At 32.6% G+C, this 21,483-nt stretch overlaps 1 protein-coding gene across 1 annotated transcript in view; it reads right to left on the reverse strand.

Moving 5' to 3' along the window:
* TMEFF2 (transmembrane protein with EGF like and two follistatin like domains 2) overlaps positions 1-21,483 on the reverse strand; it is a 214,401-nt gene that overhangs the window by 32,253 nt on the left and 160,665 nt on the right. The window contains exons 6-7 of the mRNA XM_039844298.1: positions 15,134-15,282; positions 14,342-14,401 (exon numbers count right to left, since the gene is read on the reverse strand). Coding sequence (XP_039700232.1) covers positions 14,342-14,401; positions 15,134-15,282 — 209 coding nt within the window. The remainder of the gene's footprint in view (positions 1-14,341; positions 14,402-15,133; positions 15,283-21,483) is intronic.

Here is a 21,483-nt window from a genome sequence, read left to right on the forward strand (position 1 = left end):
CAAGAACAATACTGTTTGCTCAGGTTTTTAAAATGTCACATAGAGCACTGAATGAACAATGCTATTTCAAGTTTTAAAATTAAATACAAAGTCTAATAATAATTTGTAGATGTATTCTGCCAAACTCTAACTAGCCCTTCAACTGAAAATATTATGGTATGTAAAGGTAAATATAAACTATGAAGGTAAACTACAGAAGTTTCTTTTTCTTTAATAAAAGGCAACCATAAAAATTAAGTCCCAATGAGAAAACTTTGTTCATTAAAAGAAATAATTTTATTTATATTGAGAATTATTAACCAATAGATTAGATGATCAAGAAAACAAGCATTCTAGTTCTCTAAAGAAATCTAAATACAGAATGGGGCTCATTTCTATGAGGGGGGGAGGTGAGAATTTAATCTTCATGAATACAAGTGACTAGATTGTTTACTTCTTTATTTTCTATTAACCCAGAGAGAAGATAAGAGTTATAATTTAAAATCCGTCTGTTGCTGGTAGCAGGAATGTTTATGTTTCTATTTATTGATGAAATTCTTAATGAGTCAAACTCATAACCAAAATGTGGGAATGTGGAATGTGTCTTATCTGAAATAATCTCTTAATATTTTAAACTCAATTTTAATTGACATACTGCTAGATTCAAATTCTAATAGAGTTTATAATAGAACTGTAATAGGGCTAAGTAATATTATTTTAACAAGGCTAAGTAATATTACTTTAGGCTAACACAATTTTTACTCAGATATTGAAACATTTTATACATCTTGAACACAATGACCTCTTCAACCACTTGGGAACATGTTGAGGGGAAAAAGTCATTGTAGCAATATGAATGATTGCCCCAAATAGCCCTGGTGCTTTTAGAAAATGGGGCTGAAACAAGAGTCAAGTCAATCAGTGGGGAAGACAACCACCTGGGACATAAATTTGAAGCTTTATGCATAGTCAAGGGAAGATTGAGGCCAAAAGACTTGTCATCTATTTTTTTATATGACCAATTAATACACCCACACACAGAAATGGGAAAATAGAACTCAAGAATTTATAAACCTTCAGTTTGAATTTTGTTAAAATTAAATCAAATTATGCTATCTAAATTAAATAATTATTTCGATCTGGAAAATAATTAACACTTTGATGACAACATGAAAAACTCATTGGCATTAGAAGTATTCCCATCCTAAATTTGTGCCAATGATAATTCCTTATAACTGCATATTGAGTCACATCTCACAAAGGGCTTTTGTTTCTAAAACGTGAAAAAGACAAAAAAACATATAATATTCATTTTAAAGATTCTTAGAGAGATTAGGAGATTTTTCAAGATTATATAGCATTTGAAAGTTGAACAGCTAGGTTTAGAATTTAGGTCTTTTGGTAACCTGTCTGGTGTGTTTTCCACAAATTCAAAACATTTCAATAGGAAATTAACAAACCACATGCAGAATAACATTCGATAAATGGATTATAGATACTCGTATGTTATTTCATTTATTTGTACCAGAAAAATTTACTTCATTGTTTTCCTTTAATGACTAACTTTTGGCATAAAACTAGCATACATGAAAAAAAATTGTCTCACCTTTCGGAGACAGTCTGTTACCAAAAAAGACATCATATGTCTTTCAAAAATTAAAACAAATCTCTGACAATTCATTTAAAAACTCCTCCTTCTTTAATATTTTTTTATTCCAGAAAAAGGCAAATGATACACATACTGTATGAATAGATAGCAGTGTAAGTAATTCAAGACAGAAAATAGCATTGCTGTGAAAGTTATTCGTTTCAATACTAAAGTAATTACTGTAGCAAAGACTTGCTCATTTATCATTTCCTGTTGTCTTTGCTGTTTTTTCAAGTTGTCTTTTTAAACAAATATCCTCATTGTCCTTGTAACAAAACCAATAACTTTATTTCACTAGATATGATAGCAAACCGAAGCAGCAAGGTTTATTTCCTGTTCCAAGGAAGATCTGTGTCTGGGTGTCACTAAACGGTATTGCACATTGGTGTCCTTCTCTAAGGAATGTGGCACAGTCTAGTTGAGTACTAAGTTGCCATTTAAGAGACATCTTCAGGCTCCTCTTCTGTTCGAACTAGGAAGTTTTTCATAAATACTTGAGTTTTAATGCCGTTTCAAGCATTTTTTCATGAACAACACAATTTCAGTCTTAAGAATTGCCTTTGGACACTTTAATAGGATTTAGCCAGTTAGTTTTAAATATGTTTCTATGAACCAAGGTTTACAAAGATTTATACTGTGGAAGTGCCAGATAATAAAAAGAAGCTTTGAAACGGTTGCTGTTGTCTCCTCAAAGAACATTATGGAAGATCTTTCAAATAGGCAGTGTTTGCTTTAGAAATTTAGTCGAAATGTGTAAGGAGTAGCTAAAACAGACAAAAAGATGACACAGTTTTGAACAGAAGCGAAGTAGAGACACAAGTCATTAGAATATTAGTTAGAAATGCTGAAAAGGAGACCCATTATTCCTATGAGATTTTCCTCAATAACTTATGATAACTAAGAGTATAACTTCCTCTTTAGCTAAACAAATTTTTATCACTCTGATAAGCTTTTTCCAAAACAGATATTCCTTCTTATTTGTGAAAACTTAAAGGATGTTTCTATTCATGAAACAGCTATTATTTTTTTCTAAAGTGTATGTGTGTGTGTTTGAAGCAGTACGATGAAAAAAATAAACTTGGACTAAACCAATGATCTTCCATCTGAAATTGTATCTCCTATGAGGGCACAGAAGACTTGAGAAATGATCAGGGAACCCAGCTCTAGACTTCATAGTGTCTCCCAATTTCTAGAATGCACATAATATGTGTTTTTCCAATTTCTAACACCATAAAGTAGGATTTCCAAACCTTAGCACTACTGGCATTTTGGCTGGATAATTCTTCATTGTAGGGGCCTGTCCTGGGCATTGCAGGATGTTAGCGGCATGCCTGGCTTTCATAGACTAGAGGCGAGTAGCACGCCTTGCCCCAGACAACAGAAATATCTTGAGACGTTGCCAAATGTTGCCCCAGCTGGGAACTGCTGTCATTTGTCAACCACTTTCCCTCAATTTTTTGATTTCTGAACTAAATGTATATTCTTGGTTATAGAACCCTAAATCCAAAAAGATATCATTATAATCTAATCTTATTTTCAAATTTTACTGATGAGAATATTTAGGTTCTATGAGACTGGATACTGGTTTAAGTTTCGATACATTAACTTATAATAGAGGTGAGACTAAATCGAAAGTTTCCACATTTTTATTCCAGGCTCTTTCTCCTACAAAATGCTATTTGTAAGTCATTGGCTCTGAAATTCAAATGAAATTAAGAAATGAATATGACCACTCATATGATTAGAGAATAGCCTTGTAGAGAACTCAAAACAAAGATAATACATATGATTTCTAGTTGATTTTGGAATAAACAAAGTAATCCTATTCCAGCGGTATTATTTTTCTGCTATGATGATGACAATGTTAATAATCATAATTATAATGAAAATAACAATGGTTTTCTTAGGATAATGTTACAATTACCTATGTTTCTTAAGCACATACCAATTCATGGCTAAGGTGAACAGCTAAGAAGCATACTAAATTGCAGAAGGTGGCCAGCTTGAATGTTAAAATACAGTCCTGAATATCTGCTTAGATAAGTGAGAATTAATATTGACAGAGTGCTATGCTTATATATGTTCTACATATAGAAAACAATGTGAACACTTTATTAAAACTACCTTACAGATAGGTTTCTCTGGATTGCCTGTTGGTTCTTCCTCATGCTTCCAGAGCTACATTTTATTGAAAATCAGAAACAAAGGCATATATGCCAACCGTGAGCAAGGGCGAGTGGCTAGGGGTGTGGGAACAAGAGTGGGATGTGCGCAGAGATTATTTTGAGCAACCAAAAATTTTCAACTTCCCTGGGACCTGTTAAGTAACAGAAAAATAAATAGGAAAAAAAACCTAGTGGTGCAAGATTTGTAGAATAATTGTGACAGTACATAAACAGTCAAGCTGCAGAAGTGAATTCAGATGTGTACTGCCTGACAAAACACTAATTGCTTGTTGGTTTCACCTCTGTAGACTAATAACATGATCTTTCTGGAATACTTAATTTCTGGAGGACAAATGGAGTTTGTTTTTTAGGCTTTATTTTCTGAACAATTTTTAAAGGTTTATTTAATGTTTCTTTTTTTAGTTCAACAGATTTATTTCCATTATTAAATGAAATTTTTAAATAAACTATTCCTAAGAGAGGACTTTCTTATGTATGATTTAAATAGTTTTACATTTTAGAAAATGTTAAGAAAGGTTAAAAGCAGTGGATTTTTTTTTTATTGGCCATAATTTTATAGACATATTATGTTATACTATCAAACATTGAAGATACATTCACAACTCTCTGCAGAACCTTCCATCTCATTCTGTGTGGGATAATTAATAAACTAATTCTGTTTATGTTTTATGAAATGTAATGTTAACGATGTCACCATAAAGGATATTTATCAGCATAAGTGCCAAGAATTACTTTACCACATACCAAAAATATTAAACTTGCTTTCTAAGATTTGTTCATTTTTCTTTGTTATTGGTCAAACCCTTTTTGAATTATCTGTTAAAGAATGGCTCTCAAAGTTAACTTTGTGTAAAAACTTTCTGCAGTTTTCACAATGTAGAAGGGCCTACCAATAATAAGGTTAATATAGGTATTCTGTACTAATATTGTCATTTCTTGGAGGCTATTGAATGAGATCTCAGAGGAACTCAGAAGTAAGAAGAGTGAGATTGCCCTGTGCTTTTCCAGAGCCCTACAGTGCCTTAAAATCATCAAATGGCTTCTGGGAGAACAGGCCTCCACTTTGCCCTGATTAAATTTACTGTATCTAGGAAATTAGGTAGATTGAACAAGAACTACACAGAAATGGAAACTCAGCAAAGGAGAGTCAGTGGCCAATATTGTTAGTGCAAGCTCCGACCATGGGAAAGGAGGTCCTGGCCCAAGGCACTTGTTAACTATACTAATTTGAGGGCAAGAGTATCCTTATTGTGTGGACATTTGCATCAGGCTATTTTAGCTTGGTGCTTTAAACATCTAAAGAATATATGCTCTATTTAGTCTTAAGTGAACTAACTCACTCATTCTACCTGGGCTTCTCAGAGTATTCGACTCTAAGAAGAGAATGCACTGGTCAGAGGATCCAAGTCCTCCAGGTAACTTTTTCTCATTGCAAATCAATACACAAACATTGAATTTAGTTAATTTGAGTTCACCACTGAGCTAAAACTCTCTCTTGATGTGTTGAAAATTTAGATTTCTGGGTCTACAAGATCAAGAGCTTTGATCCTGAATTTAGTCAATATCTATTTCTTGCCCTGTCCTGTCCCAGTTGTTCCTCCAGTGAACCATTATATCCATAACGTGTTGCTCTCGTTGGTTCTCTGTCCTTGACTAAACTTGTCTCTCTGGCCGCAATTTTCGACCACTTCCCAAAGTTCACTTGGAACTGTGCTCTATAATCAGCCAATTCCCCTCTTCTCAGAAGCTCCACTCAAATTCTCATCTCTCTTCTTGCATACCAAAGCACTAGGTTTCCCTGAGAATACCAAATCTCTTCAGTCTTCTGACAAGGTAGTCCTGTTCTCCTCCTCTATATCTCAGGACTCAGAGATGGTATGGGGTACTGTCCTCCTTGGTCCTCATTGCTGTTTTCATGTGACTGGACCACTGCTTCCCTCAAGCCTTAGCACTGATTTCCATACATTGATATGCCTGAAGTTTGGCTCATAAATTAGGTTTCTCTTGATTACATTTGAGTTCAAAATAAAAGTCTGAGAATTTTCCTTGTGTTCATGAGCAGATGAAAACTAAAGGGAATAAGCTATGACCCATGAAATAAGTAACAGTGTTTAGAAATGCAATTTCTCTGAGAGATTTTAGTTTCACAGACATTTAAAAATATTTTTAGTTGATTATGTTTGTACACAGTCTCAAATCATCAAGATGTGAGAACTGAATTTTTAATGTGCTTGATAATGTGGGTTCATATGTTTGGGGCATGTCAGACTCGTTAACAAGAACAGCAAATGAAAGTGCTCTGGATATTGTGGATTTTTGAAACTGCTTGAATTCTATTGATTAGTTTTATGGAAAACGATGTGTCTTGAAATTATACAGAGCATTTGGACATAGCCTATTCTTCTTTTAGTTTTACACATTCGACTCATACTTACACTACTTTTCCTAGGAATGAAAATAACATGTGTAAGGTAAAAAGTTAAATTAAGGTGGAGAATTATGTCACTTTCACTAGTGATATCTAGTTTGAGCTCAAATAGCTTTTTCTCTTTGCGTCCTCTGCTTAGTAGACTTGTGTTTCCTTGATGATCAGTTTATGTTGAAAACATTTTTTCTGACCTTGATGCTCTGCCTCTTTAAGGTGTGTATGTGTGTGTATTGATGATGTGTAAATATTAACTTTTCTGAATGAAAATAATTTTTTACATAACTAGAAATAAATTATTGTATATACCACATTCTTGTTACTTTTGTTTGACACCTCCCCATCAGTATGGTCACCCATTACATGGTTTTTTTTCAAGTAATGAATATATAGATCCTTCAAACATATACCTTGGGATATAAATGACTAATTTTAAAGGTCAAATGGAAAAGAAACATAACAAATATCATGCTCTTGCAGTTCTGCCAAATGTTATGTCCTCTCCTTAAATTTCCATTTGAATCTCATTGGGATGATAATCTGGTGATTGTATTATTTTAAAGTGATCAAAATATACTATGTATAAAATTATGTTGATTGAAGGAAAACTGAAAATTGGCCATGTGAATGTTTAGACATATCAATGTGTTGAAGACATACATGGTAGGTGCTCAATAAATATTTCTTTATAGATGATTAAATCAGTCAAAGTTTCTTGCAACAGTTGTCATGTGACTTGAAGAGGAAAAAAATAAACCTTTTAATTTTGAGTTCATAAATGACAATATATATAAAAACTCTAAACACATATCATATGAACGGACCATATCTCATATAATCTGTTATATTTCCTATAAAAATAAATTTTCCATTGTCAAATCAAATGGAAAATAATAATAGCCAGCTTACTAGTTGCCTTACATGATGTCTTTTAATTTAAAATTCAACCCTATGGAAGCAGACTTATCTCCATAGAACAGATGAAAAAACTTAGGTTCAGAAAGGTCAACTAATTGGCTCAGGGTTAAATAATCAATAAAAGTATGGCCAGTGTTTAAACTCAGCCCTGTCTGATTTTTAGTGGGTTTAACCACTGGCTGCCACACTTTTATAGAAAGGAAAGGTAGAGAAGTAACACCTCAAGGTGAAAAATTTGTTTCAGAAGGAGCAATTCGAATAGGAAAAAGTGCACATAAATGATGCAGAATGCATTTATGAACTGGAGCATAAAACACAAAGTTTTTCAGGGTGTCTATCAGGGCCCAAGGCAACACTTCAGTAGGAAACCTTCATCTGTATTGCAAATATTATTTCTGTGTTTATCTATAACTATGAACATAACATAATATTACAGATGACTGGCTACATGATTTTATGGGGAAAACAATGAAAGCACAGAAGTTCAAGAGAGCAGGAAAAATTGTGAGTTAGAGTTCATAGAAAGCTTTATGAATTTTGCAGTACTCTAATGTAATCCCAGAGGGGAAAATACTTGAATTGAGACACTTTTCCTCAGAAATCTTGAGAAAATCTTGACATCTTAATTCATTTCCTGAGCTTAAATATTCTAGGCTAGTCTGGTGGCACCATAATAGCCTGGGCAAACATTTTTATTTATTTCACTGTTGATACCAATATTTGTGCTACAAGCTGCTGCCTGCATTTGCTGCTATTTATTTATTTCCTACAGATCAAATTATTGGCCTAGACATAACATGCTTTCCAGTGAAGTGCAACTTGTGCTCATGAGCAAATGGAAAAAGCCTCCATTTAAATGCATATTTTTGCCACATGACTGAATTAATTCATGTTATAAATATGATATGTAACCACTTGATATTCATGTCTATGTATGTATAGTGGAAGAGCAATCGAGGCAAATAGTAGATAAATCAAGCAAGTGCCTTATTTGCATGGGTGGGTGGTCAATATGTTAAAATAACTGCATTCAGTTCCAGGTCAACCACTTAGCTTCTTTTAGCCTCACTTTTATTTCTCCTAGAGTTTTTAACCCTGTTTTACTGGATTGACATTAGAGCAAATGAGGTAATGTGAACGGATCTTTGTACAAGTGCAAAGTATCACACACACATTTTCGATTCATGTGGGAATACTTGGTAGCAAACACTGTTCTCTTTGGCTTCTCTTGTGTATGTAGGAAAACAAGAAACAAAACAGGAGAATTTTAAAAACAAACAATATAGTCCTTATAGGATGCTTATAATTCAAAGAGAAGAGTAACTCTTTGGAGCATCTCACACCAACAAGGTAGACGTCATGGTGAAACATTTTTGAGTCTGGAACTCTCAAGGTGTAGAGTGAATCCCAAAGCCTCTAAGGATGTTAGTTAGTGACACTTCTCCCCTGATCCCTCACTGTTCACACTTTGCTGGAATTTCGAATTAGCAATGATGGTTTGAACCTTAGCTTTATTACATAGCCTTTTTACTTAATCTCCCTGAACCTCCATTTCTCGTCTGTCAAATGCATATAATAACTCTCTCACATTTCTGTTGTCAAGACTGAAGGAGACAATGACTGTGAAAAGCCTTTGTGAATTATAGTGGTTTCTACAAAGAACAAGTTATTATGACAATTCACTTAGACTATCTAGATATCGTTTCAAGATGTCAGTTTCCTCTTAGTGTCAAAAAATGGGTTGATGGAATAATAATAGAATGGATAGAAATTGGTTTAAATGTGTATTTCTAATTTCTTTCTTACATATTTCAAGACTGAGCTTAATATCTAAATTATTGCTTAAAGATAAAAAAGAGGTTTCTAAAGAGAACATTTTCTAAAAATTAACCCTCCCTAAATGTTACAAAAAAATGATGAACAATCACAGTGTAACGTGCAATAAGTAGACATAGGGACTCCCAGCACACCTAGACTCAGAGCTAGGGAGGCCCTGGCTCTCTCCCAAAGCTGGAGGTGACTCAGGGCTTGCTTTTCTCATTAACAGCTAATAAAAACAGGGGAAATTTCTTTTCCCCACATACATACTATAATCTAATGTATTTTTTTTGAATCTTTATTCAGGCTTTCTGACTGTTCTGTTATCCATTCCTGTTGAACCTGTAGATCCATGAAGAAGATAAGCTCTTCCTCACAGTCATTTCCCTCAGTGTTCTGTGTTATTTATTTTTTTCCAGTTTGGAAATATATATAAATGTAACTCATTACTTTAGTTTACCATAGAAACACTATTGTTGAGTTATACATATTTTAATACTATGCTCTAAAATGTTATCAAAAATTGATTTAAAAAATCCCCAGTCATATGAATAGGTTCTTGGCATATTTTATAAAAATCGTTGAAGATATTACCTATTCTATGTTTTTCGGTGACGCCTCATAAAAAGATCTATGCTAAATTATTTTTTTAGAATTTGGCACTAGAGAAACTTTGTCATTGGCCTTTGAACTGATTATTTATTTTTATCAGACAATGAAACCTAAATTCTATTTTAGTATAGACCTAGGATGATGTGTTTTTTGTAAAGCCGAGGACAGTGGAATGCATTTAGCAGGGACTCTATAAAAATTTTCTGAATGAATTGATTCAACTATAATTTCTTATTTTACACTGGTTGCAAGGAAGCTGAGGAATAAATGCAGTAACTATAATATTCTATGTCATTAATATATTTATTTTCCTCAGCAGTTCTGTTTTTATGTTTTCAGTTTCTCTTTAAACAGTTTTATTGAATATTTTAATTATAAGCTACTGAAAATTATTTTGGAAATTGGTACAGAGCATCATAAAAGAAAATAGATTTTATTTCCTAGATGATAAAAGATAAAATAACTTAACTTAATGGGTTATTTTTCATCTAACAACTTATAAAATGAAGTACATTTGCATTGAAAAAATATGTAGCCATTTTTCTGAAGCATGCCCAGACTTAGAAAAACACCCTCATAGGGAAAAAACATATAGCAGATGAAGAAAAATATAATAGTTGAACTTTACTTTTTTTCATGACAAGGCATGAAGGGGGTGTGTGTGTATATATATATATATATATATATATATATATATATATATATATATATAAAGAAAATGTTGCAAAGTTTAAAAGATGTAAAACATTTGCTATTTTAAAACTTCCAGAAGGAAAATTTAATACTAACAATGAAAATCCCTAAAAGCCCTAGCTTTGTGGTTTATTAAACTGTGTTCTCTGAACCTTTCTGCAAGTGAAGAGAAAGATCTAAATCTAAGCGCAAATCCTAGACTGATGAAGGAAGAATAACATTAAGTAGCTTGTTTCAGTTTATCAGACAGGGATCCTGTCATTCTGCCTTGTAACAAAGAGATCCAAAGCTCTTAATTCAGGACAGACTAATGCTCTGGGTCTCATTAAAGGAGAGAGGGCAGAACAGAGACCCAAGTCAGATACAACCGGAAAGTAACGGCAGGTATGATCTGGCAAACTCTTTTGTTTCCTGGTGTCAACTGCAGTCGTGTGCCTGTGAGGATCATGGAATCCACAGCTCTGCTTAATTTCTGTCACACTCTACTCCACAGCAAGGCAGTCTTGCTGAAGGCATGGCTCCCTTTGTTTGCATTTAATTTTGGAAATTAGTCCCTGTCGTCCTTACTGGAGTCACTTTCTTTTCAATTGTATTAAAAAGAAGAGAGCATATTTAAGATTTAGGCTTTCTTTAAAGTGTATTTCAATTTTTTTAAGCAGAAATGTTGTGTTCTTGAATGAATAGCTTTAAGGTAGGCTCAAAGGAAAAGAAAGTGTGGGGAAGTGAGGTTTGTTAAAGGGTTTTAACTTTTAGTATTAATGACACATAAGGAAAACATGCAAGTTAAGATCAGTACTTCCCTTTGGTGGGAGAGTCCATGAATGTTTGTTTAACAAGGGAAATGACTGTGACATTAAATTAGCTGTGAGTGCACAGCAAACTTCTAGGGATGTGAGTCGCGTCGTTCTTATTTTCCCTCCTTGGGGAGTTTGGAGCATGTTAAATGGAAGTTAAGAGGACGTGACATTCTGAGTCTCCAGTTGGTCGCTCACACTTTTTCCAAATTTTGTGTTCCAAAATTCAGTAAAATGCTACTGGAAGCTTGGAAATGTTGAGGAACATGACCATTATTTAAATCATATTATGCGAATCTAAAGGGGGTATACATTGTATTTTAATAAGATCATTGATGAAGATAAAATACTTAAATTAAATTCAAGGGGCATCATAAAATATGGAATCAATATTTAATTAGGAATTGACATCATCTTCCCTCCTGTCTTAAATTTGGATTTCAACGAACATATTTTTAAAGTTTGCTTTCATCTTAAAAGTTTTTCTAGATGAATTTGATGTCAAACTAGAAGACCTTGAACAACACTGAGTATCTGAATAGTTTTCATTTGCATGTATTTAAAAACAAATACTCTTTTCTTCTCATGTTCAATAAAGTGATGTGACAGAAAATAATGTCAATTAAAAGCACTGACACTGAAAATCAGAGATTATGTTAAAAACCAAACTCAAAAGTGAATTTTTTCGGAATAAAAATTTAACTACTCCAAACTCTTTAAAAATGGACAGATTGTTATATGTAATACGGATAACACTGAGAGAGTGGTAAACTCCATTATGATATTTTTTGGTACAATTTTATAATGCACATATATTTACATATTGATACTAATCAATTTGAAGAGTTCTTTGTTTCAGGGACAAAATCCTTATGAGTTCAATGATGGATGGTTCAATGGAGAAAATATTCATAGAATGTTAAATTTTTGAAGATTTTTTCCAAATGAATTAGTTTGCCAAGCAAGTATAAAGATTTTTTAAGCACAGTATGTAAGCTATTCTTTAAATGAAAATGAGATCCTTATAAAATCTAGAAATATTATAGATTACAGTAAAATTAAATATGTCAGCCAGTGGCTTATAATGCTGTTAAGATATAGATATCGTTTATAATAAAAATGTAATTTAAATTTGACTTTATTGAAAACATAAAGCATGTATTATTAGCTTCAGAACTTGATTTTCTATTATTATCTTTTATTACTTTTAATATTTTCCTGTGGTTCAGTATATTCTAAAGTGCATTCTTGGGAACACTAGTACTATAAAACTTGATGCAAAAAAATGTGTTGTTCTTCAAATAAGTTTGATAAAAGCTATGTATTATGTATGTATTTATATTATTTTAGGTGTAATAATGTTACTATAATATTGTTTTAAAAAGGTCGATCTTTTAGAGATGTAAGATAAAGTATTCGTGAATGAAATGATGCAGTTTCCGGCATTTATTTCCACATATTTTGAAAATGGGAAAAGCGGATGAAGGTGGGAATAAGGCTAAGTTAGTTATGGGTTGATGTTACTGAGTTTGAGTGATTAGTATATGTGGGTTCATTATACTATCCAGCCTACATTTGTGTGTATTTTGTGTTTGTTAGAAATTATCATTACAATATTATTGACTATATTCCCTGTGTTGTACTTTACACCCCTTGACTGTTTTTATAACTGGCATTTGTACATCTTAATCTCTTCTTCTTTTTCACGCATTCCAACCCCATTCTATCTGGCAATCATCAAAATGCTCTCTATCTATGGGTTTGTTCCCATTTTGTTCGTTTGTTTATTTTGGTACTAGATTTATTGGGGTGATCACTTCATAAGTTATGTGTCAAATAACTATGTTGTATACCTGAAACTATATAATATCATGTGTCAACTATAATTGAAAATTTAAAAAACAAAAAAACAAAAAATAAAAATTGGAACTTAGTTCTAGACAAAAATTCTTCAAAACAAAAAAGTAAAACAATAAATGAAAGATGCATATCTCAAAAAATGTTATAGTGCACATAACAGCTGTGAGAAGTCCCGGGTAAAAAATTTATTTATTTATACGAGCTGTTCCCAAATGTATTGACCATGAATTATTCTTTTTAAGGAAGGCCTATTAATATCTCTCTTCAAGACACTTTGGGAACAGTTATACAATAGTAGAACTAATATTTTTCCATGTATCATTATCTATGATAATTTCAGGTTTCTAGCACATGAAAAATTTTATTTACATGTTGAAAAACATTAAGATAAAAATGGAAAGTTAAAAAATAGAATCCTTTTATTATTTCCAAATTCTAAGAGGTCTGTAGTATCTATAAGTAAAACATTTGACTAATTTTTTTCAATTTCATCAAGATTTACTTTGAATAGAAATATAATATCAGAAATACTGTGAAAGGAAATGCAATTTCAAAAAGAATGAATAGTAGTGCATATTTTGAAAGATAAGAAGAAATTTTTTTTGATTGAATATTAGCCATCTAGTAACAAATGATAAGTAGCTTAATGGAAGATTCTGTTAAAAAAACACATAATTTTCAACTTCAACAATTTTATTTTTATGCTTTTTATCCTAAATTTTGTATAAAATGTAAGAGTCTGTTAAAATTCCATTTGCACACCCATAAGTTATTTCACACCTTAGGAAAATTATATTAGATAAAAATATTCCTCAAAATAATATTCTATAGTTGCTAAATAGATTTACATTTTTACATAAAATACTTTATAATTTTGCATGTGTTGGAAACTACATTTTAGTTTCTAAATAAAGGAATTTATTATTAAAAAATTATAAATCTCTTCTTAACTTTCCATCTAAATAGAGACAGCCTGTATTTCTATTTATAGCTGTCCTTTCTTTCCAACCTTTTTAGAGACTAGCAAACATTTTTATTGTTGACTTTTATGAAAATTCAAACAAGAACATTTGCATTTATTATAATATACTGCCAAAAATTGCATTAATTTCCATTGATGCCCATTAATTTGATAAATGTTTTGTCATTTGTACCATTTGCACTGTCAAAACAAGTTAATTATACCTTACTGACATTTTTGACAATTGCTTTAACTCTGGCAAAAAAAAAAGGTCGTTTTTGCTTCAAAAAAATTCATCCTTGCCTATTGGAAGTCTGAATTAAGCAAGAGAAGACTAGCACATATCAGAAGTCTTGCAAGGTTCAACTTAAAATCAACGGTAAAAAATGAATACTCAAGACTATTTTATAGAAGTGCTCAAATTTTGTAGTAGAAAATATTATATACCTGCATAATCCGTTCTTGCGTAATGCCCATCTTCAGATTTAGTAGTTGCAGTTGTGTTATCTGTGTTAAAAAATTAACAATAAAGATTGATCAACTATTTCTTAATATCTAACGTCAAACTTTTATTACTCCTCCAACAGTATCTTCATTGCAATAAAGTAAGTTTACAACTATAGTGTTAAGCAATCTTTATACAAAGACAGATTTACAATGTCAATTTCGGTTTGAGAGTGAATAATAAAACAATACCAGTTTTCTAAAGTTTAGGGCAAGAAGAAGGTTTACGATTATAATTAGATAAATTGGGTAAAAAATAAGTCAAAAACCAAGAAAATGTTTGTTTCTGAACAAGAAACAAAACAGAACATTCTCATACATCCTGCTTTTAAAAATGTACTTGAAATATTTCTATTGAATCGATACATAAAAATAGTGTGATTTACTTTTGATTTAAGGTTATCTAATAAATCCTTAGATTTTTTGCTAAAATGATACTGACTTTCTTTTTTTCCTCTGCAAGGAGAATGTTCGCTATCTTCTAAATAGCGGCTCCTGTGTTTATGGCATTGTGAGGATACAGTCCTATTATATGGAAAAAGATATGGACTATTGCCAAAAGGCCCTCAAACTCCTATAATCAACACAAATGCTACAGTAGACTCTACTATCCTTTATAAATCAGAACTGCCCTTCAGAAATGAAACAGCTGCCTAATAAGAAGTTATCTTCACTTTTCACTTCTACACAAAGACTGAAAACATTCTTTGAAATGAATTTTGGTATGAACATTACCTTGACATCGACCCAATGACATTACTTCAATTTTCTCCTGTTTCTGACATGATGCTTCTTTGATTTGACATGCATTATCATAAGATTTCCCATCAGAAGCACAGAGGGGATTGAAGTTGGTTTGAGAACAGTCAATGTTGCACACGCACCTAAGGAAGAGAGAAATAAAAATATGTCACATCACTAATGTTGTTACCACATTATACATAAAACACAAAGTGGAAGAATTGATAGGTGGGCAAAATGCAAGTTGGCAAAGCTGAATTGTTTCCTTCCAGGAAAGTTCCTTCACTTTTTCTACTTGAGATTAAAAGAAACACAGAACTAATCGAAAATAATTCAAAAGACTGAGCAGTGGATAAGAAATAAAAAGGAAAAACTCAGAAAATAATCTTCAGTTAATCTGTGTCACTGGAACTTTTAAAACACATACAATAAACTTCCATGCTGATTCCTGCAGAATTTGAATAGGCTGAAGTAGCCATGAAAATCTTAATATTTCTTTAAATGAAATCTTAGTGTTTGTTCTTTTCTCAGGATATTTGACTAGTGGAAGCTTGAGGAAAATGATTTAGAGAATATTTAACATGAAATAAACAAGAAGATTATTTGGAATGTAATCAGAAGTTAAATTTCTTCAGCCTACATAAAGATACGCATGAAATGCGCTAAACAGGAATCTTCAGTGGTCCTTAACATTTTGGAGGGGCCACCAAACCCTTTGAGAATTAAATAAAAGGGGTGGATCACTCCTCGGAAATACCCGTACTTATATAAACAACTCAGCATAACATTTCAGGGGTTTCCTGGCCTCTGGCAGCCTATCCAATGGCCCCTTACCCAGGTATCTGCTCTTTTTCTTCTTTCAGTTTTAAATAATAAGTTGATATCACTCATGATTTTAATGTTTGTTAATATAACTAAAAATATGATGAATTAATAAGAATTAGGTCACCTGAATTAGAAGAATTAGATATTTTAAAGCAAACTTTTGATGATTTTTTTCTATGTTCTTATTAATTCTCTGTATTTTACAATCTACTTTATTACTCTGAATATTGCATTGTTTTTTGTGTGTGTGCATTGCCTTAGCATGTAAACATATATTTAAAATTTGTATTGTTATATTATTTTTCTAAATGGAAGTTGTGAACCATACATTTACCTCCGTATATTTTCCTTAGAGCTGGGCATATACTATAATGATGACAATAATACCTGGCTTACTACATACTAGGTTCTTAACATTCATAGCTTTATTTAATCTTCTCAACAGCCATTTTATAGACCAATGATATCAGATAAGGTCAGAGAGCTAACAAATTGTGGGACGAGGACCCCCTATGGGTGTGTGAAAATAAAATACAATCCCTTTCTCTTGCCACGGAATGTGTATTAGAATTTTTCAGAAAACTTAAACATACTGATTTATAAGCAGGTTTCAGCACCCCAGAAAATCTGACGATGAAGCCTAGAATTCTGTATTTTTAAGCAGTCAGCCTGGCACCAGTTTCACTTTCTGGGAATCACCGCTTGATCGGTTTGTTGATTGAATGAGAGAAGGTTTGTCTACACACCAGTGCTTCTCAGAGTGTAGTCTTTAGACCATCTGTATCAGAATTAGCTAGATCTCTGTTAGAAAGGCTGGAAGAAAATGTGTTAATGCACTTCTTTTTTTATTTTTATTTTTTGTAAGAGAACTCCTTTAAGAGTACTTGGTTATTTTTACTTTCACCTATTAAATAGGAACAAATATCTCAGACAGATGGTAACTGTCTCTCGATACTTAAGTCCTTGAGGAGTGGCTTTCCTACTTTGGCTGTGATGTTGCTGTCTGATGACAGCTACTAGGATCATGGCATTGTTTACCTCAGCTGATTCTTGGCATCTGAAAAATCTGAGATCAGTCTAAAGAGAGTTTGGTCCCTTTTGCAGTGGATTTGGAGAAGTGATTTTATAGATCAGGCTCGTTCTCCTTAACCTCTTGTAGTTAATAAAGAGGAGAGGGGACTGACATTTTGTATTTTTTTAAAAAGTGGTTCCATTTACCTTCAAGCCAGTTTAGGGTTTTGATAGTAGTTGTGTTAAACTCTAGGGACTATCTCCTTGAAAGACACCAAAATAATTATCTGTTAGCAGCAGAGGAATGGAGAGAAAATTTGTTCTAAACTTGTCTATCAGTAAATTATTTAAGATATTAAAGGCTTTGCAAGTATCTTCAAATTTAGCCCAAAGAAATTCAGAAATGTACACCATACATCATCCTGACAAAAAAAATGACTGGCAGTTCAGAAATCCATTTGATATCATAACAAAATCGTGAAATAAAATAGAGATGAAAAGAGAAACTTTGGTTCGAATAAATTGGCTCAATTCAATGTTTCAGTAAAAAAAATCTCTTACTTAAGCCATACGCTAAAGTAAGCAAATGTTCAGAATATTTTATAAGATCCTCCTTTTCCAGTGAGCTATTTTTTTTTCTATCTATTTGACTGATTTGATCTTAGTTTCATAGATTTTTCTGTTGCCGACATTTTCCCTTTTCTTTCTTAGCATTGCTCACTCAGGCCCTCCTTTCAAAGTTTGTTTCCCCTTTGGAAATCCCTGACTATTCCTGCCTCAAGTTAATCTTTAGGGAATGGCTAAGAAAAAGTATAGACATTTGTTTTTTTGTTTTTTTGTTTTTCCTCAAAGGAAAGGAGAACCTAGATTCCTTGAGGTGAAAATAAGGTACTATTTTGCTGAGACATAAGCTTCATGAAGCTTGGATTATATTTATCTTTTTCTCTGCTGTATACTGTCATTATATCTCAGTCTTTCCTATCTCCTCTATGGCTTTATATATATTAAATAACTGCAAAAGTATAATAAAAAATTTTGATTATGAATTTAATCAAACATTGGAAACTGAAAGCCTATGGAGAATATTTTTCTTTCTTTGAGTAGGTGGAAGAAGCTTCTACGATTTGCTGAATGATTTGAAAACTAGGTAGCCTGGGGAAAGGTAGATGTTATGATTAGCTTACCAAGGACTTACCATTCTTATGTTTATGTAAAACTCATAAATTCTGATTATATGATCTAAGTTTATTAAGCTTAATTATTTAGAAAATCATGCAGAATTCTAGAGCCATGTTGTGAAACTCTAACTTCATTTTGACCTCTTTTGGTAGTATCTAAATTATTTGTGTGTATGTATTCCCTGCTGCACTAATATCTAGTATATACTAAACTTTCAATAACTACATGGTCAATAAATGAACAGATGAAATGAATGAATGCAGTAACACAATTTTATATTCTTAAAGAATACAATAAATATAAATTTTCATCACTGTACTGCCATAAGAAACAGATAGAAGGTAGCTAAATAATTTTCTTGGCAAATATTAAGTGTCCTCCTTGAGATGAAATAAACATTCAACTGAATTTGAAGATAATGATAAGAATAATATTGGCTTACTTAATGATAGTGCCTGTTCCAGTGCTATATGTTTTATGTTCTTACTCCTTTCATCCTTCTATGTCTACGAGGTAGCTATTATTACTATCTCTATCTTACAGAATAAGAAAATTGAGGCTTGGAGAAGTCACACAAATTGTACAGGAAGAACCTTATTTCAAACATAGGCAGTCTGATTCCAGAGCCTGCATCATTCTACATACTGTTCAGTTCAACGAAAAAAAAAAAAAAGACTCAAATTCCTACTATTAACTAATAAAGGAATACTCTGGATGAATGGGAATTAAAAAAACAAGGCTACTTCTACTGTTGGAATATTTATCATGATTTTATGAACTTAAATCACATTGACTCTAGTTTCTGTTTTACCAAACAAATGATCCAGGTTTTTTCATATTGGTATTAGAATGTGTTACTAGTCTGACAATTTAAGAATATATTATTCAGAATATATTATCCTTAATAAAATTATATAAAGTTTGCTTCCCATAAAAATACACATTTAGACAGACACTTGTACACTAAAACATACACCCCCATTAACTCTACTGATATTATAAAATTGGAAAGTTTTAGCACTAAAGCTTTCCAAGTCTCTGCTTCAGAACTTTTAAAGTATCTGGAATTTTTGGAAGTTGATATTCATGGGGCAGAGGGGTTTTGTGTGTTTATATGAATGAATGAATTTGCGTACATGTGTGTGGAGAGTGAGCTGTATGGTGGCACTTACTGCATTGTTAATGTGTCTATTCACTAGTTTATATCCTTACTTTTCTTCAACCTTCTCAAGGGCAAGCTGTCTTTTTCACCTTTGATTTCCTGGTATCTAGTACAGTGTATCATAGCAAATCTCCAATAAATACTTATTGAATTAATTAGTGAGAGAATGGTAGGATGGGTTTGTAGGAGTTAAAGAAAACAATCATTGTTGTAGACATTAACACACAGGAGAGAGAACCAGTGCGTTTGTTCATATAAACTCTCACCTAACTTTGTGCTACTTGGCACATGGAATCTCTAAGGAAGGAGAAGGCCCTTGAAGAACTGAGGTTCACCTTCTTCCTTTTATTTGTGTCTACACAAAGGAAACAGAGCACTAGCCCTTACTCAACTCAATGGCATAGAAATCTAATTGTGAAAAGGAGATGTTTTCACCAGCCAGGCTATTACTTACATTTGTGGTATCTGAGTGTAGTTTTGGGGAACCAAGATAATTTAAACATGTTAGTGACTTAGTTTATTGCTACTCAAACAACTGAAAAATATAAGGCTCTCATAAAAAGGTAACATAATTATTATATAGTGCGATGGTGAAATTGCAGGTCACTCTGTACTTTAGCAGCTTATGTAAATTTCCGGGGTTTTTCTTTCTACAGAAATGAAAGGCAGACATTTTTAAAACAGAAACTATTCCTTCTTCACTGCCTTTGGCAAATAATTGCATTATTATTCATTCTGAGAGGAGTAACTAGTTAATTACAGCATGTCACAAGTATTTTATGTGAGCCAAGGATTTGTTAGGTTGAAGACTGCATGGATGCCTTTAAGGTTTTTTTGTATGTTTTCTTTTCTTCTTTTTTTCAGCCTATCTCAGTCTTCTGACATTTTGGCACTGCGATTACATAGATTTCTTTTCTTCTAAGCTACAAAGAAAAAGCATCAGCCTTACTTGAAAATAATAATTTCAAGGGTCTCTATGTGGAAATACTACCCTCTAAAATCCTTCCAAGAAAATTAACACTGACTGAAAACCTTAGCTCTCTGAATCATAAGAAAAAAGAGAAACATCCAACAATTTTAAAAGACCACTTGATGGAATAAAAATCCTTAATTATAGGAAGTAAAAGGTAATGTCTAAGACAACTCACATATGTTTATAATTATCTTATGAATATATTGGGGGGCTTGACATTAATTTAATTCCCTGCCTCTCTTAAAATGGCTCTTCCAAGGAGGTTCTGCAGAGTTAAGTAAGCCTTTCCCATGTATTTAGGAATGCCTCGTTGTCTGCCAGAGTGTGAGGATGCTAATGCTGTGAGAAAATTACTTCTTCATGTGTCTGGTTTGTGGCTGCCCTCTAATTTCACTAGATTTTGTTTAATCTATTAAATATACCTGTCACTTATTCCCCTCTCAATGTCCTTGACTAGGTGTCCATTCCGAATTTTGACCATACAACATCAATAATCAGTTTTAGAGCACCCAGTTGCACTGCATTTAGGTTGGCTTTCTGGCTTGTTTTGGACCTTGCTGGTTTGTTTCCTGTGAGCCTGTCTGGGGTTGTTACATAGATCCCTTCTGGCCTGGCCAGAAAATGAGGTCAGAGCCGCTGTCCGTGCTCTCCATCACGATGATAATGGATGAGCTGCATTATATTAATAACAGTAAAACAGCATGTACCTTTCATTCAAGACTCTTGTGATACTTTAAGCCCATTTACTCATTAACTGTTACATCACTCCTTTTGATGGAATTTAATTATTAGTATTTTATCTGTAAAGAAACTGTAATTCAGAAATGACACAGTTGTAAGGGGAAAAAAATGAGATAAGAGATGTAAAAATCCATTGAAAACTTAAACCATCTACAAAATGTGGAAAAGCATTGACTAAAAGGTAAGACTAGTAAGTCTACCATATTGTTATTCAGGTGACACGTGTGACCTGGGCCAATACTTTTTTTTTTTTTTTTGAGAAAGGCCATCTTTTTAGTTTTGAAACCTAGCAGGAAGGAACAATGCACTTCTCCAGACACGCTACCCAGGAATACAGTGAGGTTTTCAAGGCGGACCAGACTTATCCTATATATAGAAAAAGCTTAGTTGCCATTAATATCTATCTCTTTACACAGAGGCAAAGCATAGAATTGGTCTGTTAGATGGAAAATT

Source organism: Pteropus medius, unplaced genomic scaffold (assembly GCF_902729225.1).
Source record: "Pteropus medius unplaced genomic scaffold, Ma_sr-lr_union100, whole genome shotgun sequence".
NCBI lineage: Eukaryota > Metazoa > Chordata > Mammalia > Chiroptera > Pteropodidae > Pteropus > Pteropus medius.